The sequence below is a fragment of the Phasianus colchicus genome, chromosome 16 (assembly GCF_987193195.1).
Source record: "Phasianus colchicus chromosome 16, bPhaCol1.hap1.1, whole genome shotgun sequence".
NCBI lineage: Eukaryota > Metazoa > Chordata > Aves > Galliformes > Phasianidae > Phasianus > Phasianus colchicus.
In genome coordinates, this window is record NC_143451.1 from 15530232 (window position 1) to 15552702 (window position 22471).

Below are 22471 nucleotides of genomic sequence, written 5' to 3' on the forward strand. Positions count from 1 at the left end.
CGTTGCCATGGTCACCGTCTCTCCGCGGGGCCAACCCTTCGTCGCTCCTGCCGCCGTCGGGCCGCGAAGCGCCGGTACGGACGCGGGAAGGGAGAAAAAAGCGGAGCCGGGCCGGGAGGGCGGGCGCTGGGGCGGCACTCCGGCGGGGCAGGGCGGTGCGGTGCGGGCCGCGGGGCGCTGCCGGGGGCGGGCGGAGGGCGGAGGGGCCGCGCGGCCGTTGCCTCGCGGACGTTTGCAGCCGTAACCCCGCGGCTCGGTTTTGTTCCGTGCGCCCGTCCCGCTTTGTACAGCCGCTGCTCATTTCGCAACGAGACGCGCCGCGAGCGCTCCCTCGGTGCCGTGCACAAAGCCTTAAGCGGTGACTTACGATCGCAGCATCGTCGCGGCTGGCGGAGCTCGCCCGCTCCCATCCCCGGCCCCTCGCATCCCGCCGCCGCTCTGCTCTCCGCCGTGCGGGGCTGGAGCCGAGCTCGGGACGGGGCAGCGCCTCGCCGCCTTACCTGAACCGCTGACGTCTGATTTCCTTCTCAGTGTGTTGAGGAAAAGTCCGCAGACGCGAAAGTGCAGAGAACTTGCACCTGAAACACAAACCGTGTCCGTTTATTTTCGGAGTGGTGTAGGAGCAGAACACGTATGTACGTATCTCTAGGATAGAGGAAAAGGAAACGCGGCCGATATCTGTAGTTTTGATACTTCTTTGTCACAGAGGTGTTACGACCAAATTAGACAGCGATGTATTTTGAGAAAGTGTATCTGGTGTGTTCTTTCTGATGCTGATACCTGCCTGCCACTGTACTCCGTCGGTATGTAATAATGAGCCCTGGGCGGCCCAGTGAAATGAAATGTAAGGTTTGCCTCGTTGGTCGATGCAGCGCTCCCGGGTTGTGTGGAATAATGTTCTTCCCTTTTCATTGCCGTTTTGATTCTGTTTCTTGTCCCTCAAATAGGTTTTAAATATGTTGTTGAAACTTTTTCCCTTTCAATCAGAAAAAAAGGAGATGTCACTGGTATCTGCAGTTTGAAGACTGGATCTTATCTGAAAGTCACTGAGCCCAGGCGCTGCCACCTTAGTCTTCCCATAGGACAAGGATGCCTTCGTTTCTCAGTTAAATGAATTTTTTAGTTTTGCATTTTGTTTTCTCTGAAATGGAAAATGTATATGGAATGGATTTGAAATGATTTCTTTAACTGAAGATTTTAAGAGAAAAATGTATAATTTGAGGCTATGCACACAAGTTGTCATTTGTGGGATTCAAAGAAGTTCTCAAATTTACTGTGTTTTGTTCAGCGTATCATAAACCTAATCAATAGCAATCAAGTTTTGCCATAAATCTGAAGCCACTTCACGCTGTCCTCAGTCAGTCCAGTATAAGGAACTGGCTGATGGTTTAACCCCCTGCTAGGTTGGTTCCCTATACCTAATGTGAGTCCTGCAGTAGGTCAGCAGCAAACGTTTACCCATAGACAGTGATAATTCCTCCCATCATTGTTCAGCTCCTCACTACATATACACAGTCACACGTCTTTAACGTGGTGTCATCTTGAAACCTAAGCAGTGTTTCAAAAAGGACTTTAAATCAGTTATTGACATCATCCTTGAGGGCTGAGGGTCTGTTTTGTCATTTCCTTTTTGTAGCTTACATTCCTCTGTTGTTTTACAGCAGGGAAATGCAACTTTACAAAGTGGAACTGAAACAGCCCAAAAAGCATCTAACTTTTCAGCTTATTGAAGGAGTTGTGAGTGTGATAGGTGCAAAATAGTGCGAGTAGTGCTGCGAGAGTTAAACTCAAAGCAGTATTTCAAGGAGGGGCCAAAGAAACTTCAAAAGAAAGAAGTACATGCACATTTTCTTGCTCTCCTTTCCCGAGATTTCTCTGGTTGTTGAGGCTCAGAGGTATGCAGCTCCCAGGAGTGCAGTGAGGCTGAGTGTCTCCTCCTGAATCTTAGCATGGCAGGGCATGGATGTCCCTCTGCTTACAGCTCCTATTGGCTGGGAAAACACACCTCGTGGTACTGACCCAACAGCCCTCCCAGACTGACTCAGAATCACTAACTGATGTGAGAACAGTATGTAAAAACTGTTATAGAATAGTATTTAAAAGCTGTTATGGTAGAATTGCAAGAAACCCGTTTTGATTGATGCAGTAGACAGTGAGATAGAAAATGAGAGTTGGAAAGAAAGCAAAAAAGTAACAGCTAAATGCAGTTACTTTTGTGCACACAAAATGGAAACAGGCAGGCTTTAAAGTCGTGGGTGCTCTAACACCAGCAATAGGTGAATAACTGGTTGCCCTCAGAGAATGCCATATACATTTTTATATTTAAAAAAATTAACACACCGTAACTGTAATATACATTAAAATCCCTTAAAAGTGAAAATGTCATCAGTTGCCAGTTGTTCAGGAGTTAAGGTAGTACCAATAGAGTTTTGGTAGAAATTTTGATTTTGCATGTTTGGGGTTTTCTTTAAGTCCTTAGTGAGCTATTAGTGGTTAGCTATTCAATTCTTCAGGCTATTTCTTTGAGATTAAGTGACAGAATTTCTTCTGCTCTTCTCTTTGCGTAGCGCTGACACTCTTACATCAACCAGCACTTCTGTCTCTGTTGCAGATATGAACAATGACCATAGTTAACGAGCCAAAATCTTCCAAGTCCAAAAAATCCTCATCGAGACGATCTGGTAAATCCAAGAAACCCAGAACTAAAACTATGAAGTCACGAACTGCAAACTGCAGCCGGATACCACCTGCAAAAGATCGAAACCAGGTCTCTGTGAACGAAGGACGTGGAGGTGCTATTTATTGTAGATCATCTAAAAAAGCTAGACCTCTTACCGAAGATTTAGGTAAGTGTGGTCTTTTATAATGCCTCCATTTTCTTCAAAGCAAAACAAAAGTAGGAAATGCAGTTCATGTTGCACTGATGTGAAATGGGACTGCTGGGAATAGGTTTCAACAGTAGATTTCAAGTTAGTGAATTGACGAAGGCAACTGAAGCGGATCGGTGCTGCAGAACCTAATCTTGATACATTTGCAATCTATGCTGAAGTATGGGGATAATTTTTAATACACAGATTCATCCATGTCTTTGTTTTGCAAAGAAAAGTGCACTTTGTTGTTGTCATGCACAAGTTTTTGACTGATAACAGTGCTCTATAGGGCTGTCGTCTCTGATAGTTGCTTGTTTTTACATTGTCCATCACCACCATGTGTGTTGACCAGCAAGTTGGAGTGGTGATATTAAAGCTGTCCATAATAAGACTTTGTGGTTTGGATTTTTGTTGGTTCTTGTGGATGCTCCTGCAGAATGCTATTTTTTAAATACTTGTTTTTTAAACAAGCAAAAAGCCCTTATGTTTTAAATACAACTTTCTTGCAGTCATTAATGATGGAATTGCTCCACCACAAAGGATTCTTTTTCCACCTGAGAAGATTTGTATGGATTGGCAACAAACACAAAATGTTGGAGTTGGACTCTACAATCTTGGCAATACGTGTTTTATTAATTCTGCTCTACAGTGTTTGACCTACACACCCCCACTCGCCAACTACATGCTTTCCCTTGAGCATACCCAGTCGTGTGAGTACTTCGTAACACTGTTTGAAATCTGTGGGACAGCTCTGAGGTTGAAATAGCAGCAGTGATTCTGTAAGAAATTGTACTTGTCTGATTTTACCTGTAAAAGTTGGCTTTGAACATTGTATTAACAGTGGGCTCAGAACAGCACATGGAGTGATTTTGCGTTTAATGTAGCATGGTGAGGGGGAAAAAAAAAAAAAAAGATGATCTCTTGCTTTGTGTAAATAATGAAATGCACTGGAAAATAATGCATTTCATTTGGCATCTGGGGTTCCTGCTGGTAGAAAGGTGAAAAATTTAGGGTGCTGGCATCACAGATTCTTAGTCTTCACAGCCTAGATTCTGTAATACGCTACTGGAATAAATGATGTGATCGTTGTTGAGCCAGTATAAAAAACAACAGCAAAAACAACAAAAAAACTCACTATAGAAAGCAGTATGAGCTGGGCTCTTACCAACTCAACTACAAATTTCGGTGGGACTGTATTAAAATGTAGACTGACTTTGTCCTAAATAAAGTCTTGTATTTTATATACTCTTTTCTTTGAATGTTATACTTGAATTTATTTGAGCCTAGGAGACTCTTATCATGCCTGTATATGTGTGCATTTACAAAGGCACCTTCATGCTTTCTAATCTGCTACCTTAGTATTTATTCCTAGAAATTTAACTGTTTTCTTACTGTATGTAAAAGTTGTTTCAATTAAAAATCTCTTTGAAAAAAGGAGGGCAGAAGTATTATAGCATACATTACTTTCATCTTTCCTTTCTCCCAAAGGATTCTTAGCTCTTCACCAAGAAGCTCACCTGACAGCAGTGTGCTGAAAATAACACATGTTCTCTTAATGCTGTATCATCAGTGTCATATGTTCTCTCCTCATGTATATGCCTGGAGTTCACATTCCTGTCAGCCTTTAAAATAAATTACTTTACAGTAGTCTTCTAGATTTCTCATCAGAAAATGCATTTTAGTACAGGCTTGGTGGATATTTTTACTCTATATAGGGAATTTTGTGTAAGAAAATGTCACAAGACTGCTGGGATATTGGCATTTTAGGAGAACAGAATGGAGCATGGATGTTGTGTCCTCCCTGTGTTAAGACTTATTTCTTTGTAGCTATGTATATTTCACTAGACTGCGATGCTTTCTTCTTTCACCATGCAGGTAATTATCAAGGCTTCTGCATGATGTGCACTATGGAAACTCACGTTAACCGAGTCTTGTGTTATGCTCATGATGCCATCAGGCCTGTAGTTTTTGTCCATGAACTTAAACGTAAGTGATTTCAGATGTTTTTCTTTTTCGATATCTTTCAATATTTGGAGATGACGTGTACAAATAGTTTTGTTACTATTTGGAAGAGAGGTTTTAGAAATATGGTTTTCTTTCATTTTTATATGAGATAAATATTATAACCTTTTTATTTATTAGGAATAGGAAAACATTTCCGCCATGGTGCTCAGGAAGATGCACACGAGTTCTTACGCTTCACTGTTGATGCTATGCAGGAAGTGTGTTTGCATGGATGCACCATGTAAGCATAAATGAATTACCTTCTCTATGTTCTCTAGCACCTTTTTGTTTCCTATTTAATGTCATAAATGAAAGTCTGTCCATGGCTTTCATAAAACTCTTTGAAAAGTTCATTCTGTACCTCAAATCTTCTGAGGTCTGATTATCATTTGTTTCCAGATTAGACAGATCTTCTCAAGCAACCACCATCATTCATCAAATATTTGGAGGATTTCTAAGATCCAGAGGTACTTTAAAACAATATTACTGTCCTTAGAACTGATCTGTATCTTTTGTAGTGAAGCACTTTGTAGTGTGACTTTAGCAGTATGTATCATTAGTTGGGGATCGGGCGGTTAGTCTCTTTCACATATTACTTATAAAGCATTTGTTATTTGTTTGTTTGTTTTTAAATCCAGTAAAGTGCTTGAACTGCAAAGCAGTGTCGGATACATATGAGCCATTCCTTGATATACCTCTGGATATAAAGGTAAGATTTTTTGTAGATATAGTTCAAGATGTCTAAATGCATGTACTTTCTAAAGTAAACTCATTCAATTTAAAAAACGTGTTGTTAAAACGAGAGCTGAGTGGTGATTGGGAAGTGGCTTGGATTTTGTCCTTCTGTGGAAGCACTGTAAACCATCTCCACATCTGCATTGGCTTTAAGCTGGAAGAATAATTACTGTATTTCCGCAAATGGTGATACTGTTGTACTTCTTTGTTGATCTACCTCAATATAAATGTAATTATTAGACCGATTAGTTTGATAGTCCCCATTACTGATGACAAAATACACTGCAGATGCTGCTTGTGGCATTGCAGAATTATTTGTTTCAAAGTAAGATTGCTTTCACATGAGGTATGTGCTGAGCATACTCTTTCTGCTTCTTTCTTCACAGTGCTTGCTGGTTCATAGTAGATCTCCTAAGTATGAATTAGCAAGATTCTCTCATAAACTACTAGTAAGTCTTTGGAATTTTGAATTTCCTTTGACTTAATGCTCTTCTTTCTTATCTCTCCAGACAGATTCATCTGTTATCAAAGCTCTGGAACAATTTGTGAAACCCGAACAGCTGGATGGTGAAAATTGCTACAAATGTAACAAGTAAGATTACTACTGGTTACATATTTCTATTAGATACTGGATTAATGTATTGCACGACTTAGACCATAAGCTACTTTTTTACTTCATTTGGAAATAATGAGACACAGGTCCTTTGTTGTTGTCTTTGCTTCATTTTGTTTAAACAATTAATGCACTGAAATAATTCAAAACTTGAAAATAATACATATTTTGTAAATGAAAGAAGTGAAGCCATTAGCTGACATTATTTTATTTAAGTGTTGTCTTCTCTGTGGCTTGTCAGGCCTCCTAGATGTGTGTTCTGAGCTCAAATATTCCTATTGCCAGAAGTTAAAACATGTCTGCTTCAGCTCACTGCTACTTATCAGAGAGCTATGGACTGTAATTTGGGATAGGAGGCAACAGCAGGCTGCTGAAGATCCTAGCATTCCCTGGGAAACAAAGTTAGACTTTGTCTCAGTGAATGCGAGCTGGCTCCATGATAAGTCGTGTTAGCAGCCTCTGCTGGCTTGCAATACAGTGCCTTGAACAGTTCTTGAAATGTAAAACATGAGCTACTGCTGTCTTAAGTGAACTACCTTCCCACCTAACCTTCACTTGGTGAAAGCGTATCGAGTTAAGATATGAAAAACATTTCTGTGTCTGTGAGAAGTAATTGAACATCTGTATGATATAGTTTGGCAAAACAAGTTGTTCTTCAAACATATACTCAGAAAAGCAAAGTCTGTCAGGCTCGTTTCTGTAGGATTTCTGTCTGGTACTTCCAAGTGCAAAATGCAGTATCTGCTTTTTGTTGTTAGAAAACTGTAAGAAAATTAGTAGGTTGAATGAAGAGCATCCAATAGGTTGTTAAAATAATTTAACCCCAAGTTCATTTTAGTCTGTGGATTCTAGAGAGCAACGTCGTGTATTCAGAATTCCCATAACTTACAGATTGTGTCTGATGAAGAGTAAGATAAGTGTAACAAGCACCTCACATCTGAATTGCACAGCCCATCATTACTTGCTCTGTGCAGCTGAGTCACACACGAAGCTGAGATTCTCAATCTTTTTGCAAATTTAGAAAGAACAGCCTTGTGAATGTACAGTACCTTGTCCTCTGCTGATAAACTATCCTATTCCTTCATTTTTTTTGCAATTGATGTGTCTTTTCATTCCTGCCATGATTTTTTTTTTTCTAGTAAAGGTGACTGCCTTAAAACTTTGTATCTAATTACAGTTTTTGTGTAATTCTATAAAATGCTTGGATTTTTTTGTTTATTTTCAAGAAGGGATTCTTTTTTGATCTTAGACATTTTCCTCTGGTTTGGAACTCTCTGCCTTGTATTTTGACAGCAGAATTTGAAGAGAGACATTTTTATTCTTTCTTTTTATTAGCTATCGACAGTACTTTTCTTGACAAAGACTTTGTGCTAATGGTTGTATTTCACAGCTTGCACTGTAGATCCTGCCTTTGAGTGGGCAATGTACCAAACTTAAAATTAACAGTTGTGTTCCAAAGAGTTGCAGATGGTTTCAGTCTCTTTCCAGACAACATCAGTACATAAAGACATAAGTCAGACATCTCCCTCTTGTAGAAGGACTGTGTGTTTCTCTTGTATTTTTGATGTTGATAGATGATCCATTTTGGAAATGATTTGCTGTAACTAGTCCTGAGGACTGAGGCTCCCTTGTTCCACTTTCAGTATTTGTATTCCACTAGAAAGCTGAAAGTTTATCCAGGACTCAAGTTCCAAGTAGCAATTTTTGTGTAACAAGAAATGGTACCTTGCCTTACCATCCTTGCCTTAGTGATACAACCTAATGATAGATTCGTGTTCATGCTGCGCTCTGAGCTGTTGTGAAGCCTTACCTTTTAGGCGTAACAAAAGTACATGTTCAGACATTTGTTTGGCTATCAAAAGAAAATGTTCTAAATCCTTTGTTCTTTTGTTCACTTGAGATGTCCTCTTATATCCTCCTATCCACTCTGTATTAACAAACCTGAAAGGCAGTGTAGGATTTATGAAAGAAAAATACATGTTATGTATTTTGTATGTTTGACTTGGGTGGAAAAGCAAAGATGCTTTTAAACAGCTGTCTGTGCTTGTTTTTAAGATGCATGAAGATGGCGCCAGCCTCAAAGAGGTTTACAATACATCGTTCTCCAAATGTACTTACAGTATCACTGAAAAGATTTGCAGATTTCACGGGTGCGAAGATCACCAAGGTACATTTACAGCTGTAGTACAACTTTATCATCTTGGAATTGGACATTTCCAAAGGCCAGATATTCAGAGTGCCTCCCGCTGCCCTCTGTCACACGGCAGCTTGTCACAGAATGTTGGTGAAAAGGTTCAACCTCTGTTCCATCCCACCAGCAGCCACCTCTGATGTCATGAGCTGATATCATAAAACAGGAGGCATTACTTTTGAAGTAATCCTCGTAATTCTAATCTTTGTTATTTGAACATGTTGTTCCCAGGCTAGTTTCCCAAGCTAGCCAAAATGAAGTATTTGGAGATAATGTTTGTATCTTCTTGTTCTCTCTTGAGGCAATTGAATATCCTGAGTACTTTGATCTTCGAGCTTATATGTCTCAATCAGCTGGAGAGCCACTCATTTATGCTTTATATGCTGTCTTGGTTCACAATGGTTCCGATTCTCATTCAGGACACTACTACTGCTTCATAAAGGTAGATTTCAACATCATTCTTGCATGTTAAATTTGTGCTCAATTTAACTGTAAACCAGTTAAAATGTTATTGGTAACCACTGTTCCTTGAGCAAAAGATTTCATTTTATGTTTGTGTAGATGTTGTTCTGTGGTGTCTTGTTAGTGATTTCATTTGGAAAACAAGCAGTTATCTGAAGATTGTCTTTATTTGCAGGCTGCTGATGGACTTTGGTATCAGATGAATGATGCTTCGGTAGTGCGAAGTAACATCAAAACAGTCCTAAGTCAGCAAGCTTATTTACTATTTTATATCAGGTAATAACAAATATTAAAATGTGTTCAGAACATATTTAATTTCCTGTTATTTACATTTTTCTTCTTTTCAAGTGTTTTTCTTTCTGTTCTAGGAAAATACTACTTGTATAATTCAGCTCTGTCTAACTTGAAACTCCCTGTTATTTATTAGTGTTCATTGCTTGGCCTTAAAGTGCTACTGTTTGCAAATTGCTGTGTAGCTGTTATGTGTAGCTGACTAATTTAGAAAAAGGGAGAAAGTGAGGTGGTAAGTTGCGTAAGACTAAGGTATTGCTCTGGAAGGGATTGTATGAAAACCATTATCTATTTTTTAGTTTGTAGTTTTAAGTCTTCCACATACGACTTCTGTATCCTATGAACTGTTCCTCTAAAACTTTCGGATAGGATTTAATCCAAGAGCAGGCTGAAAGACAAGCTCTAAACTAAGATCACTACTCTTTTCTGAAGGCGCTACGATCTGACACTTGGAGAAAGTGAATTTTACTTACCAGAGCCTCATCCCTATTCACTCCGTGATGAGAGTGAGACTAATAGTAAGCAGGCTGGCTTTATGGGACCACGACTTCCTCCTAATATGATTAAGGTAATTTAGGGGAGTAGGGAATGGTGGGGAGCAGATAATGGCACTAAATTGATAGTGGAGTGTGGGATTTTTATTTGTTTTCAGCATCTTAGTTTTATTTTCCTTTCCCGTGTGCAGCTTTTTTCACAGCTCTTATGTTACTATTTAAATACTTATTTAATACTTAAATAATTAAAAAAATATTTTTCCTATCAGTGTCACTTTAGGTGAGACAGTGAAATCCATTTGTCTTGTATCTGACCACCAGAACAATTAGTTTGGTGTTTTCAGGGTATGTTTAAAGGGGGAAATAAGCATATTTGGGCATATCTTTCTACAGTGTTAAGCTGTTTGAATGGATTTCAAAAGTGACATCCACTTGAAAGCATTATGCAGTGAAAGGAAACTGGGAAGTTACCATTTATTGGACTTGCCTTTGTATTTGAAGGGTGGTGTTTTTTTTCTTTTTAGATGTTTAGATAATTTGCAGAATTTGCATTTACCCATCTTGCAATCTCTTCTTTTTAAACACAGAATTCAAGTCGTTTAAATGGAAATGTATTTTTACAAGAAGGTACCAATTCCGTAGATGTCACCTTAAAAAGGCCAGCTTCAGCTCCACCCATAGCCTGTGTTCAAAACTTGTCAATGATCAGGCCTTCAATTACCGACCCATCAAGAAGCCAGAAGATGTCTGTCGGTATTCAGAACCAATTGCCTGCACGTCAGACAGCGTCACAGCCTGACTGTCTTCGTGCTCTGGAGGAGGAGGAGATGATGATGTCTGTTCCTTCATCCACAATTACACATTATTGTGCAGCAGAGTCTACCTCAAATGCATCTACAATGTTAGCTGCTAATATTTTCGAACAACAAATTTTGGATGACATTTTAATTGAGCCAGTGATGAATGGAATTCCTAACGTAGTCTCTTATGGTACAGAATTTTCAGGAAAATCTGAGGAGGAGTCAGGAGGCTTATTTACAAGGAATTGCAACGTAGTAACTTCTAATGGAATTTTGGTTGGAAAGGTCTGTACATTGCAGGATTCCTATTCTTCCTGTCAGAATGCTGAAGAGGAAAGATCCCAGCATGAGCTGCCAAAAAATGATTCACTAAATGGTGCTAATAGTTTAGATAATGAACCTAAAGAAAATGGACTGAAACTTGATGAGTCCAGTTGCCAAGTCCCGTCTGTTAAACCTTCCAAAATGTTATTTTCTAAAACCAATGGAGTGCTTGAAACAGTAAGTTATGCTTTTTCCATCTAGAATTTCTCACCTATGATGTATTCAGGAGTGCTATAATGTTCCCAATTCATGTGAAATACTGAGAAAACAACACAAATTTGTTCATAGCACTACGTGATATTATCCCATTAGAATGTGCAGAGCTGAGCTGATATTAAAACATACCAACTCAAGTACAGTTGAGATAAAACTTCATAAATTTCATAAAGTATATTTTTGGGAGTGAGTTGGAGTTACATGTAAAGTGCAGCTAGCACATATAACTCAAAGCTGTCTTGCATAAATTTAATGTAGAATTTCTGAAAACACTAGTCTGCAATACTGCTACAAATACCTTTTTTTTTTCTACCTATTAATTTCTATGTTTTAATTGCAGATGCCTATAGCTTTGTCTCCAGTCTCTCAAGAAATAATCCTAGATTCCTTTACATTCAGCCAGTTGAACAGCTTGTCAGAGGAAATAAGGTAAAATGAAAACAGTTTGATTACAATGTTTTATGCAACTTTTTCATGGTTTTTTACCTGCCTACATACTCTTAAATCTTCCAATTAAAGTCCATAGAGAGAATTCTATACCATATGTCTAGTGTTATGAGCAGAACTGGTGATCAGCACAGTGCCTGTGACTCTGGCGCGGGTTGGTGCCCCATGGAAAACTTCTGTTTCTTCATAGAATGTTTTTCCATTTTTCACCATTGTCTGTAGAAGTGTCTGTTTCTCCTTTTTTACAGCACTAGCATATGTAAATGTAAATTTTCATCAGCTGCTCTCTCATTTGGGAGACAGTGAGAAATCTGTGTTTCAATTGTTTTTTCTAGTTGGAATAGGAGAGCAGATAGAGCAGTTTTGGCTATTGATGGCAGTCAGATCAGTAAGTGGAAGAAGATAGATGTGTTGGGCTTTTTTGTTTGTTTGTCTTATTGCAGTACACCTAGAAGCAAGATGGAAAAAAAGCACTTTTTCTGAAAGCTGGGGAGAGAGTAATAATCAAAAGATAGGTGTTTAAATTGAGTGTCTTAAAGAGGGTTCCAGTAGTCATGAGCTTTTGGGTGGGTGGGTTGTGGTTTGTTGGTTGGTTGTTTGCTTAGATTTGTATGACAGCCTCTTACTTTTAATATTCATCTCTTTCAACAAAAGTGTTTTTATTTTGTGCAGTGTCCCTGGACCTCAGAAATCTTCTGAGAACAATTATCTTATGGAAACAGTAATGATGGAAGCGCTGTTTGTCTATGAATCCCGGAAACTTTCTTCTAACTTGAGCTATGAGGCTGGGAATCTTTTTATTCAATCGAGTTCTGAAACTATTTCTGCCAAAGAAGTTACCGAAAGTATTATAACAAAAGCTGATAATGCACAACCCAATGTCAATGGTCAGCACAAGGTTAGAAAAAGATCCTTGGACACTGAAGATGAATTCCTTGTAAATTTTGAGTCTGAAGACAGTGGTGACAAAGACAAACCTAGAAGATCAAAAGAACTTGATCTCATTTCAAAAGAAAATCCTTTGTATATCAAAGGGTCTCCTGACACTGAAGAGGAATTAGGACAGGCTTCCTCTATAAAGTCTGATTTTGAATGTAATTCTAAAAAGCCTGTGTGTCTAGATACTCCAGATAAATGCCAAGTTACAAAGGACATATCTAAGAACTATGTAGATGTACCACCTGTTAATGACTCTTCTATTACAAAGCTGGATAAAGTTTTGGAGAGTCAATTTTCTAGAGAAAACAAGGGACCAACTAATAGGAATTGTGAAGAAAATAAGCATAGGAAGAAAGGTAAAAATGTATATGATTCTAAAAAAACTGACAAAGAGCACTACCGAAGAAAAAGAGAGCACTCTGATACAGAAGAGAGAGAGAAGCAAAACAAAAAACTGGATGGTCATTTCCACAAGAGGAGGTGCTCTCGTAGTGTGGAAACAAATAAGCAAAGTCGTCACAAGCAGGAATATTGCAATGGAAACAGATACAGATCTTCCTATGCTGAAAGAAACAGCCCTGATGTCAGCAGAAACTCAGGGAAATATTCTCATTACAGATCTCGAAGCAGAGGACATGAACAAGATAGGAATAGATATTACTATTCCAAAGAAGAGAGAACTTGGAGCAGAGAAAGATATTATCAAGATGAATCCTGGAGATGGCAAAAATGCAGACACTACAATGATTACTATTATTCTCATGCAAAAGGAGATAGTCGAGAAAGAAAGTTCTCCCATTACAATAAAGATTTTGCCAAATCAAGTCAAGCTTACATCAGGTCACACAAGGAGTATCATTACAAAAGCAGACGGCCTCACAACTCACCCTCTAGAGAGGAGGATGTACGTAACTTTAGCAATCTCAGACTCAGAGCAGACTCAGGACACTGTTTAGTAGTCCAGCAGCAATCTGAAAAATATTCTCATGAAAGACATATGCTTCCACCTGTTCCACCAACTCATTTAAATTTTGAGGACTTTTCTCCCAAAAATGAAAAACAAAGTGACAGAAAAAGAAAATATGCAGAAAGTAGTGAAAGTGAAACAGAAAGGAAAAGCAGAAAAGTAGAAAAAGAAGTTCTGGATGATGAAAAGATGAAGAAATACAAAGCCAAGAAGAAAAAGAAGTCCAAAGATAAACATCGAGAGAAGGATTACAAGTAAGCAAGGATTCCAGCATACTCAGCAATTTCTTCCTAATTTTTTTCTGGGTGTTTCTCGTATCTTCCTTTTTTTTCATTGTTTCTAACTTAGTCTTATAGCATGATCTGGCTGGGGCCCATGTTATTAGGTTGATCAAGTGAAGGTAGGAAAGGCTTTGCTGAATTGTATTAGAACACTATATTTGGACCACATAGTTAGAATCACATCTGCATACCATTCTCAATTAGCTAAAAACTATTATGTTTTTTTTAATTGCATATATTCCAGAACTAGCCAATGTTAGTGATTTGTTTACAAACCAGGATCTTCAATCTGAGGGCTTATGTTTGCTGCATCTATAGTTAGATGTGCACAAAGTGCCACACAGTAGCTGACACGCTGCAAATCATCACCTGTGGTAAAATAAGTAACATTTCGTGTATGCATCAAGTGCTACATCTTTCTTCTATTTTTAACTTGCATGTTTCCTTCAGACTTTATGATTCGGATTTCTCTGTCCTCCACTTCGACAATGACAATCGCAAACGTAAGAAAAAAAAGAAAAAGAAGAAACACACCAGGAAAGTGAAAGGCTTCTTGGAATATTTGGATCTTCGTTTCCAGAAGGAAGCATGGGAGAAGGAAGAGTCTTGCCCTCCTGGTGACTGTTATTGTGAGCAATATGGAAATGAGGGCAGTAGACAACCCGACAAGGAAGGCAAGCCTTCCTGTGGGGGTGAAATCAAGAACTAGATCTCCATTGCATCCAGTGAGAATATTAAAGGTAAGGGGCCGCTGGACGTTCAGATTTTTTTTTTTTTAATTCACTTAGAGGTTATTAAAACAGCCTTTAAATGCTTGCTGAAATCTTTGTACTATGCACAGTCCAAATAGTCCGCAGAAATATTTAAGGAGAAGGAAGAGGTTAATAAGCTATTTTTTTCCCCTATGCTTGAAGGATCACTAGGAAATAAAGTCTGAATCAAAGAGGTGTAGAAACAAATCTTTTGGGTTTAAATTTGAAGGCTAAGTGGTGAACAGGACGGAGAGATGTAAGATACCATATTAGATTCAGTCCAACTAACTGGGAAAAATTAGGAGGCAGAGTAGTTGAGAGAGAAGGGAGACTTCCAGGTTGGTACTGCTGTACTGGAACACCATCTTCTTAAAAAAGACTGCCAGAATAATTTCTTTAAATAAAAGCCTATGTTCAGCTTTATTGTAAGACAGAACTAGTGCTGACTGCTTATTCAGAGTAGCATAAGTTGGTGGTAATACTGACTCAGTTTTGTTTCAGATGTAGATTTGCCTTCTAAGCGCACTGGATTCACAGTTCTTAACCCTCCAGAAATCCTTTATGATGTAACACCTGGAGAGTATGTTAAATTCCTGCTGCTGTTTTACTTCTCATTGAGTTATTTTTCCTATTAGTGTAGGGTTAAAAATGCAGAGAAACAAGCTGACAAAATAGCCGCTTCCCCATTTTTTGTCTAAAAAAGTCAAGTTTGTAGTTAGTTTTCTGTACAGACAGTACCAATCTGAGTCCCTGGTTTAGTTCATGCTGAACTCTCTGTTCTTCTCATCATCCTGACCTGGACACTCAGTAGATAATACAGTCTAAATTAATTAGCTCTAGCGTTATATGATGAGGAACATTGTACACTGTAACAAATTCAGCCGCTAAACATCAAATTTGACAACATTTTCCACTATTTTTTTCCTAAACAGAGTGTGTGTTACTTAGAAACAACCTTAGATGCCTGACATGAGATCCCAGTCCCAATTACTTGGATATTTTAATAAGCACTCACAGTAGGATAAATTGCCGCATTGGTTAGGACTATAGAGACATACTGATTCAGCAGGGCTGTAAAATTTCTAAAGGTTCACTTTTTTTTTCTAAATCTATTCATATATAATCCAAGTATTTGTGTGTACAGTATATCAGTACTCTAAAAATACCAGCTGCATTACTAGCAAGACTGCATCTGTTCTTAAAATCAATCTCCCTCCCTGTCCAAATGTGTTTACCTCTTATAGGTAACGAAGGTAATCTCTGAAGAAGATAGCTTGCTATTGAAGGCAAGCTTCATCTTGAACTTTGACATTTTATACCTACCCATAATTATCAGTTGGCTTAACAGCCCCTGGCAATCCCTTTTGATAATAGTCCAGTGTTGAAAATGTCATCCTGGCACAGGAAGCAAAGGAATTAATCTTCCTGCTTTCCATCGAACTGCCTTTCAATATTTGGAAAAGTTAATTTCCAGACAAAATTTTTACCTGCAGGACTTGCTTTGCTTGGATAGGGAAGTAAATTGCCACAGTGGGTGGATTCAGGCACTGAAATGTTTCCCCAAGGTGAAGTACAGTTGTTGAGGAACATGATTGTATTTTAAGATGCTGACAACCAGAAGTTTTAATCTAAGGATACGGTATTTTGGAGAAGGCTGGCTGATCACACATTACTGTGAGCTTTAATATTATATCTGTCCCTTTGCTGAAAAAAAGAAATGAGGACTATTACTGTTGTAAAAACCAGACTTCTTATGATGCTAATGTCAAAAGAATCCCAATTGTACTAAATTTTAAGTATCTCTGTTTTAGTTGATCAATCAGGAACAGCACAGGTAAAAATGCATGTCCTCTAATGCTCTTCTGGCTCTAGTGAATTCTCTGGCCAGCAGATGGCAAACTTTTTTTTTCTACACTAGTCAAAAATAGATTAAGAAAGTGTAGTGAAGGACTGAGAAGGACTTGTTAGGTTGTGCCTTTCACCCAGACTGATATTACTGTGAATAAATGAGCCAGGTGTAGCTCATGGCTTAAGGAAAAAGCAGATAGAAGGGAGAAGTTTTAAAATCTTTATTTTCCTGCGTTCATATGTCCTCCAGCAAGTTTCTGAAAGCTTCTGTTTTTTAAGCTGAGATTTGGTCAGGTTGACCACAAGATGATTAATGAAACAAAGATGCTGTGTAAGCTGATGTACAGATAAGATGTGCCCTTTGCTGTTAAAGTGTTATCCTAGTATTCTGTGCAGTTAGCAGAGTTGCTAGCATAGGACTGAAATAGAGTCACTTTGCTGAGAGATTCTCAGGAGCCTTCCCCAGTCAGATCAGCCCTGCAGTCACAGAGTTGATCAAACTGCATGCAGATTTGGGACCTTCCTGTTTAGAAGTAAGGACAATGAGCCAGACAGCTACACCTTGAACCCCACAGCAGGGAATGACATTCTCTATTTGTCTTTCAGATGCGAATTACTAATTGAGGCCTTCAATACTCAAACTAAAACAACCATCAAAGCCAACAACTTTTCAACAAAAACAAACACTTCACATCATCAGAATCGACTGCTTTAGACATCTCATCGCTACAATCAGTGAGTTTACCCATTAATCAAAACCAGCACCTTTTAGCCATCAACACATTAGCAATCCCAACACTCCCATAGTGACTTTACCCATCAGTCAAAACCAACACCTTTTAGCCATCAACACATTAGCAACCCCAACACTCCCATAGTGACATTCACTATCAGTCAAAACCAACACCTTTTAGCCATCAACACATTAGCAATCCCAACACTCCCATAGTGACATTCACTATCAGTCAAAACCAACACCTTTTAGCCATCAACACATTAGCAATCCCAACACTCCCACAGTGACTTTACCCATCAGTCAAAACCAACACCTTTTAGCCATCAACACATTAGCAATCCCAACACTCCCATAGTGACATTCACTATCAGTCAAAACCAACACCTTTTAGCCATCAACACATTAGCAACCCCAACACTCCCATAGTGACTTTACCCATCAGTCAAAACCAACACCTTTTAGCCATCAACACATTAGCAATCCCAACACTCCCATAGTGACTTTACCCATCAATCAAAACCAACACCTTTTAAATGTCAGCATTTTAGTGATCCCAATGCTCCTATCCCTGACTGCAACTGTCAGTCAAAACCAACACCTTTTAACCATCAATACTTTAGCCCCTGACTGCAACTGTCAGTCAAAACCAACACCTTTTAACCATCAATACTTTAGCCATCCCAGTGCTCCCATTAGTGACTTTAACTAATAGTCAAAAACGACAGCTTTTACCCATAAGTATTTTAGCCAACCAACCTCCCATCTGTGACTTTAAATATCAGTCAAAACCAACACTTTTCAGCCAGCAATACTGTAGCCATTCCAATACTCCCATCAGTGACTTTAACTATCAATCAAAACCAACACCTTTTAGCCATCAATACTTTAGCCATCCCAACACTCACATCAGTAACTTGAACTATCAGTCAAAAATAACAAATTGTAGTCATCAATATTTAGCCATGACAGTGCTCCAATCAGTGACTTTAACCACTTAATCAGTCAAAACCTACACATTTTAGCCAGCAAAAGTTTAGCCATTCCAATATTCCCATCAGTGAGTTTAACTATCCATAAAAACCAACACCTTTTAGCCATCAATACTTTAGCCATTCCAACACTCTCATGAGTGACACTAAATATCAGTGAAAACCAATACCATTTAGCCACCAATACTTCAGCCATCCCATTGCTGCCATCTGTGACATTAATCATCTATTTAAACCAACAACTTTTAGCCATCAATACTTCAGACATTCCACTGCTCCTATCAATGACTTAAACCATTAATAAAAACCAACAACTTTTAGCCATCAGTACTTCAACCATCCCAGGGCTCTCATTACTGACTTCAACCATCAGTTAAAACCCAGTGTTCCTAATCTGTGACTTTAACTAACCATCAAAACTAACACCTTATAGCCATCAATACTTCAGCCATACAAGTGCTTCCATCAGTGACTTTAACCATAAGACCAACAGCTTCTGGCGTGCAAAAGTTTAGCAGTCGCATCACTCCCATCGGTGACTTAACCTATCAATCAAAACCAACACCTTTTAGACATGAATAATTTATTCAACCCATCATTCCCATATGTGACTTGAACTATCCATCAAAATCAACACCTTTTCGCCATAACTTGACTTATCCCAGTGCTCCCATCAGTGACTTTAACTACCAATCAAAACCAACACCTTTTAGGCATCACTACTTCACCATTCGAAGTCTCCCAACAGTGACTTATACCATCAACTCCAGCACATTGCAGCTGGAAGAACTTCAGCCATCCTAATACCACCATCAGAGATATTAAACATTAATCAAAAACAATAAATTTTAGCCAGCAATACTTCAGCCATCTCAATATTCCCATCAATTACTTTTACCATCAAAGCCAAAACCACGAAGCCATTAGAACTTCACCAATACCAGCCCTCCCATCTGTGACTATAACCATCAGTCACAACCAACATCTTTCAGCCATCAGTATGTCAACTCTGCCAGCTCTCCCATCAGTGACTATAACCATCAGTTCAAACGAAATCATTTTAGGCACCAATACTTGAGCCCTGCCAACCCTCTCAACAGTGACTATAACCATCAGTCACAACCAACATCTTTCAGCCAGCAGTACATCCGCCCTGCCAGCCCTAACATCAGTGACTATAAGCATCAGTCCAAACTAAAAACGCTCAGCAACCAATACTTCAGCCAGGCCAGTCTTACTATTTCTGACTTTAATCATCACTCACTACCAACAGCTTTAAGCCATCAGTACTTTAGCCAGGCAAGACCTCCCATCAGTGACTATAACCATCAGTCACAACCAACATCTTTTAGCCACGCCAGCCCTTCCACCAGTGACATTATCCATCAGTCACAAGCAACATCTTTTAGCCACCAATACCTCAGCCAAGCCAGCCCATCCACCAGTGACTATAACCATCAGTCACAACCAACATCTCTCAGCCATCAGTACTTCAGACCTGCCAGCCCTCCCACCAGTGACTATCACCATCAGTCACAAAAAACATCTCACAGCCATCAGTACATCAGCCATGCCATCCTACACATCACTATGACCATCAGTCACAACCAACATCTTTTAGCCACCAGTACTTTAGCCAACCCAGCCCTCCCACCAGTGACATTATCCATCAGTCACAAGCAACATCTTTTAGCCACCAATACCTCAGCCATGCCATCCTACACATCAGTGACTATAACCATCAGTCACAACCAACATCTCTCAGCCATCAGTACTTCAGCCCTGCCAGCCCCCCCAAGAGTAACTATAACCATCAGTCACAAGCAACATCTTTTAGCACCAATACTTTAGCCCTGCCTGCCCTCCCCCCAGTGACTTGAACCATCACTCACAGCCAACATCTTTTAGCCACCAATACTTTAGTCATGCCTGCCCTCCCACCGGTGACTTTATCCATCAGTCACAAGCAACATCTCTCAGCCATCAGTATGTCAGACCTGCCAGCCCTCCCACCAGTGACTATCACCATCAGTCACAAAAAACATCTCACAGCCATCATTACATCAGCCATGCCATCCTACACATCAGTGACTATGACCATCAGTCACAACCAACATATCTCAGCCATCAGTACTTCAGCCAAGCCAGCCCTTCCACCAGTGACATTAACCATCAGTCACAGCCAACATCTTTTAGCCACCAATACCTCAGCCAAGCCAGCCCATCCACCAGTGACTATAACCATCAGTCACAACCAACATGTCTCATCCACCAGTACCTCAGCCCTGCCAGCCCTTTCACCAGTGACATTAACCATCAGTCACAGCCAACATCTTTTAGCCACCAATACTTTAGTCATGCCTGCCCTCCCCCCAGTGACTTGAACCAACAGTCAGAGCCGACATCTGTCAGCCAGCAGTATGTCAGCCCTGCCAGCCCTACCATCGCTGACTGTATCCATTAGTCACAACCAACATCTTTTAGCCATCACTACCCCAGCCAAGCCAGCCCTTCCAGCAGTGACTATAACCATCAGTCACAAAAAACATCTCTCAGCCATCAGTATTTCAGGCCTGCCAGCCCTCCCACCAGTGACTATAACCATCAGTCACAACCAACATCTCTCAGCCATCAGTACTTCAGCCCTACCAGCCCTTTCACCAGTGACTATCACCATCACTCACAGCCAACATCTTTTAGCCACCAGTACATCAGCCAAGCCAGCCTTTCCACCAGTGACATTATCCATCAGTCACAAGCAACATCTTTTAGCAACCAATACCTCAGCCCTGCTAGCCATTTCACCAGTGACATTAAGCATCAGTCACAGCCAACATCTTTTAACCACCAATACTTTCGTCATGCCTGCCCTCCCCCCAGTGACTTTAACCAGCAGTCAGAGCCGACATCTGTCAGCCAGCAGTATGTCAGCCCTGCCAGCCCTACCATCGCTGACTGTAACCATTAGTCACAACCAACATCTGTCAGCCATCAGTACCTCAGCCCTGCCAGCCCTTTCACCAGTGACTTTATCCATCAGTCACAAAAAACATCTTTTAGCCACCAGTACCTCAGCCAAGCCAGCCCTTCCACCAGTGACTATAACCATCAGTCACAACCAACATGTCTCATCCACCAGTACTGCAGCCCTGCCTGCCCTCCCACCAGTGACCATCACCATCAGTCACAAGCAACATCTTTTAGCCACCAATACTTTAGTCATGCCTGCCCTCCCCCCAGTGACTTGAACCAACAGTCAGAGCCGACATCTGTCAGCCAGCAGTATGTCAGCCCTGCCAGCCCTACCATCGCTGACTGTAACCATCAGTCACAAGCAACATCTTTTAGCCACCAATACCTCAGCCAAGACAGCCCATCCACCAGTGACTACAACCATCAGTCACAACAAACATCTCACAGCCATCAGTACTTCTGTCCTACCAGCCCTCCCACCAGTGACTATCACCATCAGTCACAAAAAACATCTCACAGCCATCATTACATCAGCCATGCCATCCTACACATCAGTGACTATGACCATCAGTCACAACCAACATATCTCAGCCCTGCCAGCCCTTTCACCAGTGACATTAACCACCACACACAGCCAACATATTTAGCCACCAGTACCTCAGCCAAGCCAGCCCTTCCACCAGTGACATTAACCATCAGTCACAGCCAACATCTTTTAGCCACCAATACTTTAGACATGCCTGCCCTCCCCCCAGTGACTTGAACCAACAGTCAGAGCCGACATCTGTCAGCCAGCAGTATGTCAGCCCTGCCAGCCCTACCATCGCTGACTGTATCCATTAGTCACAACCAACATCTTTTAGCACCAATACTTCAGCCAAGCCAGCCCACCCACCAGTGACTTTATCCATCAGTCACAAGCAACATCTCTCAGCCATCAGTACTTCAGACCTGCCAGCCCTCCCACCAGTGACTATCACCATCAGTCACAAAAAACATCTCACAGCCATCAGTACATCAGCCAAGCCATCCTACACATCAGTGACTATGACCATCAGTCACAACCAACATCTTTTAGCCACCAATACTTTAGCCAACCCAGCCCTCCCACCAGTGACATTATCCATCAGTCACAAGCAACATCTTTTAGCCAGCAATACCTCAGCCAAGCCAGCCCTTCCACCAGTGACTATAACCATCAGTCACAACCAACATGTCTCATCCACCAGTACCTCAGCCCTGCCAGCCCTTTCACCAGTGACATTAACCATCACACACAGCCAACATCTTTTAGCCACCAATACTTCAGTCATGCCTGCCCTCCCTCCCGTGACTTGAACCAACAGTCAGAGCCGACATCTGTCAGCCAGCAGTATGTCAGCCCTGCCAGCCCTACCATCGCTGACTATAACCATCAGTCACAACAAACATCTCTCAGCCATCAGTACCTCAGCCCTGCCAGCCCTTCCACCAGTGACTATAACCATTAGTCACAACCAACATCTTTTAGCACCAATACCTCAGCCAAGCCAGCCCACC

At 40.4% G+C, this 22471-nt stretch overlaps 1 protein-coding gene and 1 long non-coding RNA gene across 2 annotated transcripts in view; one reads left to right on the forward strand and one right to left on the reverse strand.

Moving 5' to 3' along the window:
• Nucleotides 1-67: 67 nt before the first annotated feature.
• Nucleotides 68-22471, reverse strand: part of LOC149915790 (uncharacterized) — a 33389-nt gene continuing 10985 nt past the window's right edge. Inside the window, exons 2-3 of the long non-coding RNA XR_016471598.1 lie at nt 785-2747; nt 68-578 (exon numbers count right to left, since the gene is read on the reverse strand). This is a non-coding gene — a long non-coding RNA (uncharacterized LOC149915790). The remainder of the gene's footprint in view (nt 579-784; nt 2748-22471) is intronic.
• Nucleotides 1001-19638, forward strand: USP42 (ubiquitin specific peptidase 42). The gene is made up of 17 exons (XM_031606873.2): nt 1001-1105; nt 2612-2846; nt 3380-3580; nt 4746-4856; nt 5013-5115; nt 5274-5341; nt 5513-5583; nt 6119-6201; nt 8278-8389; nt 8715-8855; nt 9051-9151; nt 9599-9734; nt 10248-10961; nt 11341-11429; nt 12120-13607; nt 14085-14374; nt 16841-19638. Exons 2-16 carry the CDS (start codon nt 2621-2623, stop codon nt 14341-14343), a joined length of 3903 nt encoding a protein of 1300 aa, XP_031462733.2. The 5' UTR covers nt 1001-1105; nt 2612-2620; the 3' UTR covers nt 14344-14374; nt 16841-19638.

What these genes read in the sequence shown, in the direction of transcription:
- USP42 (XM_031606873.2), top strand. Translation starts at nt 2,621, where the DNA reads ATGACCATAGTTAACGAGCCAAAATCTTCCAAGTCCAAAAAATCCTCA. An exon ending in TGTTTGCATGGATGCACCAT is followed by an intron (nt 5,116 to 5,273) that starts GTAAGCATAAAT and finishes ATTTGTTTCCAG; the next exon opens with ATTAGACAGATCTTCTCAAG. An exon ending in TATTTACTATTTTATATCAG is followed by an intron (nt 9,152 to 9,598) that starts GTAATAACAAAT and finishes TCTTTTCTGAAG; the next exon opens with GCGCTACGATCTGACACTTG.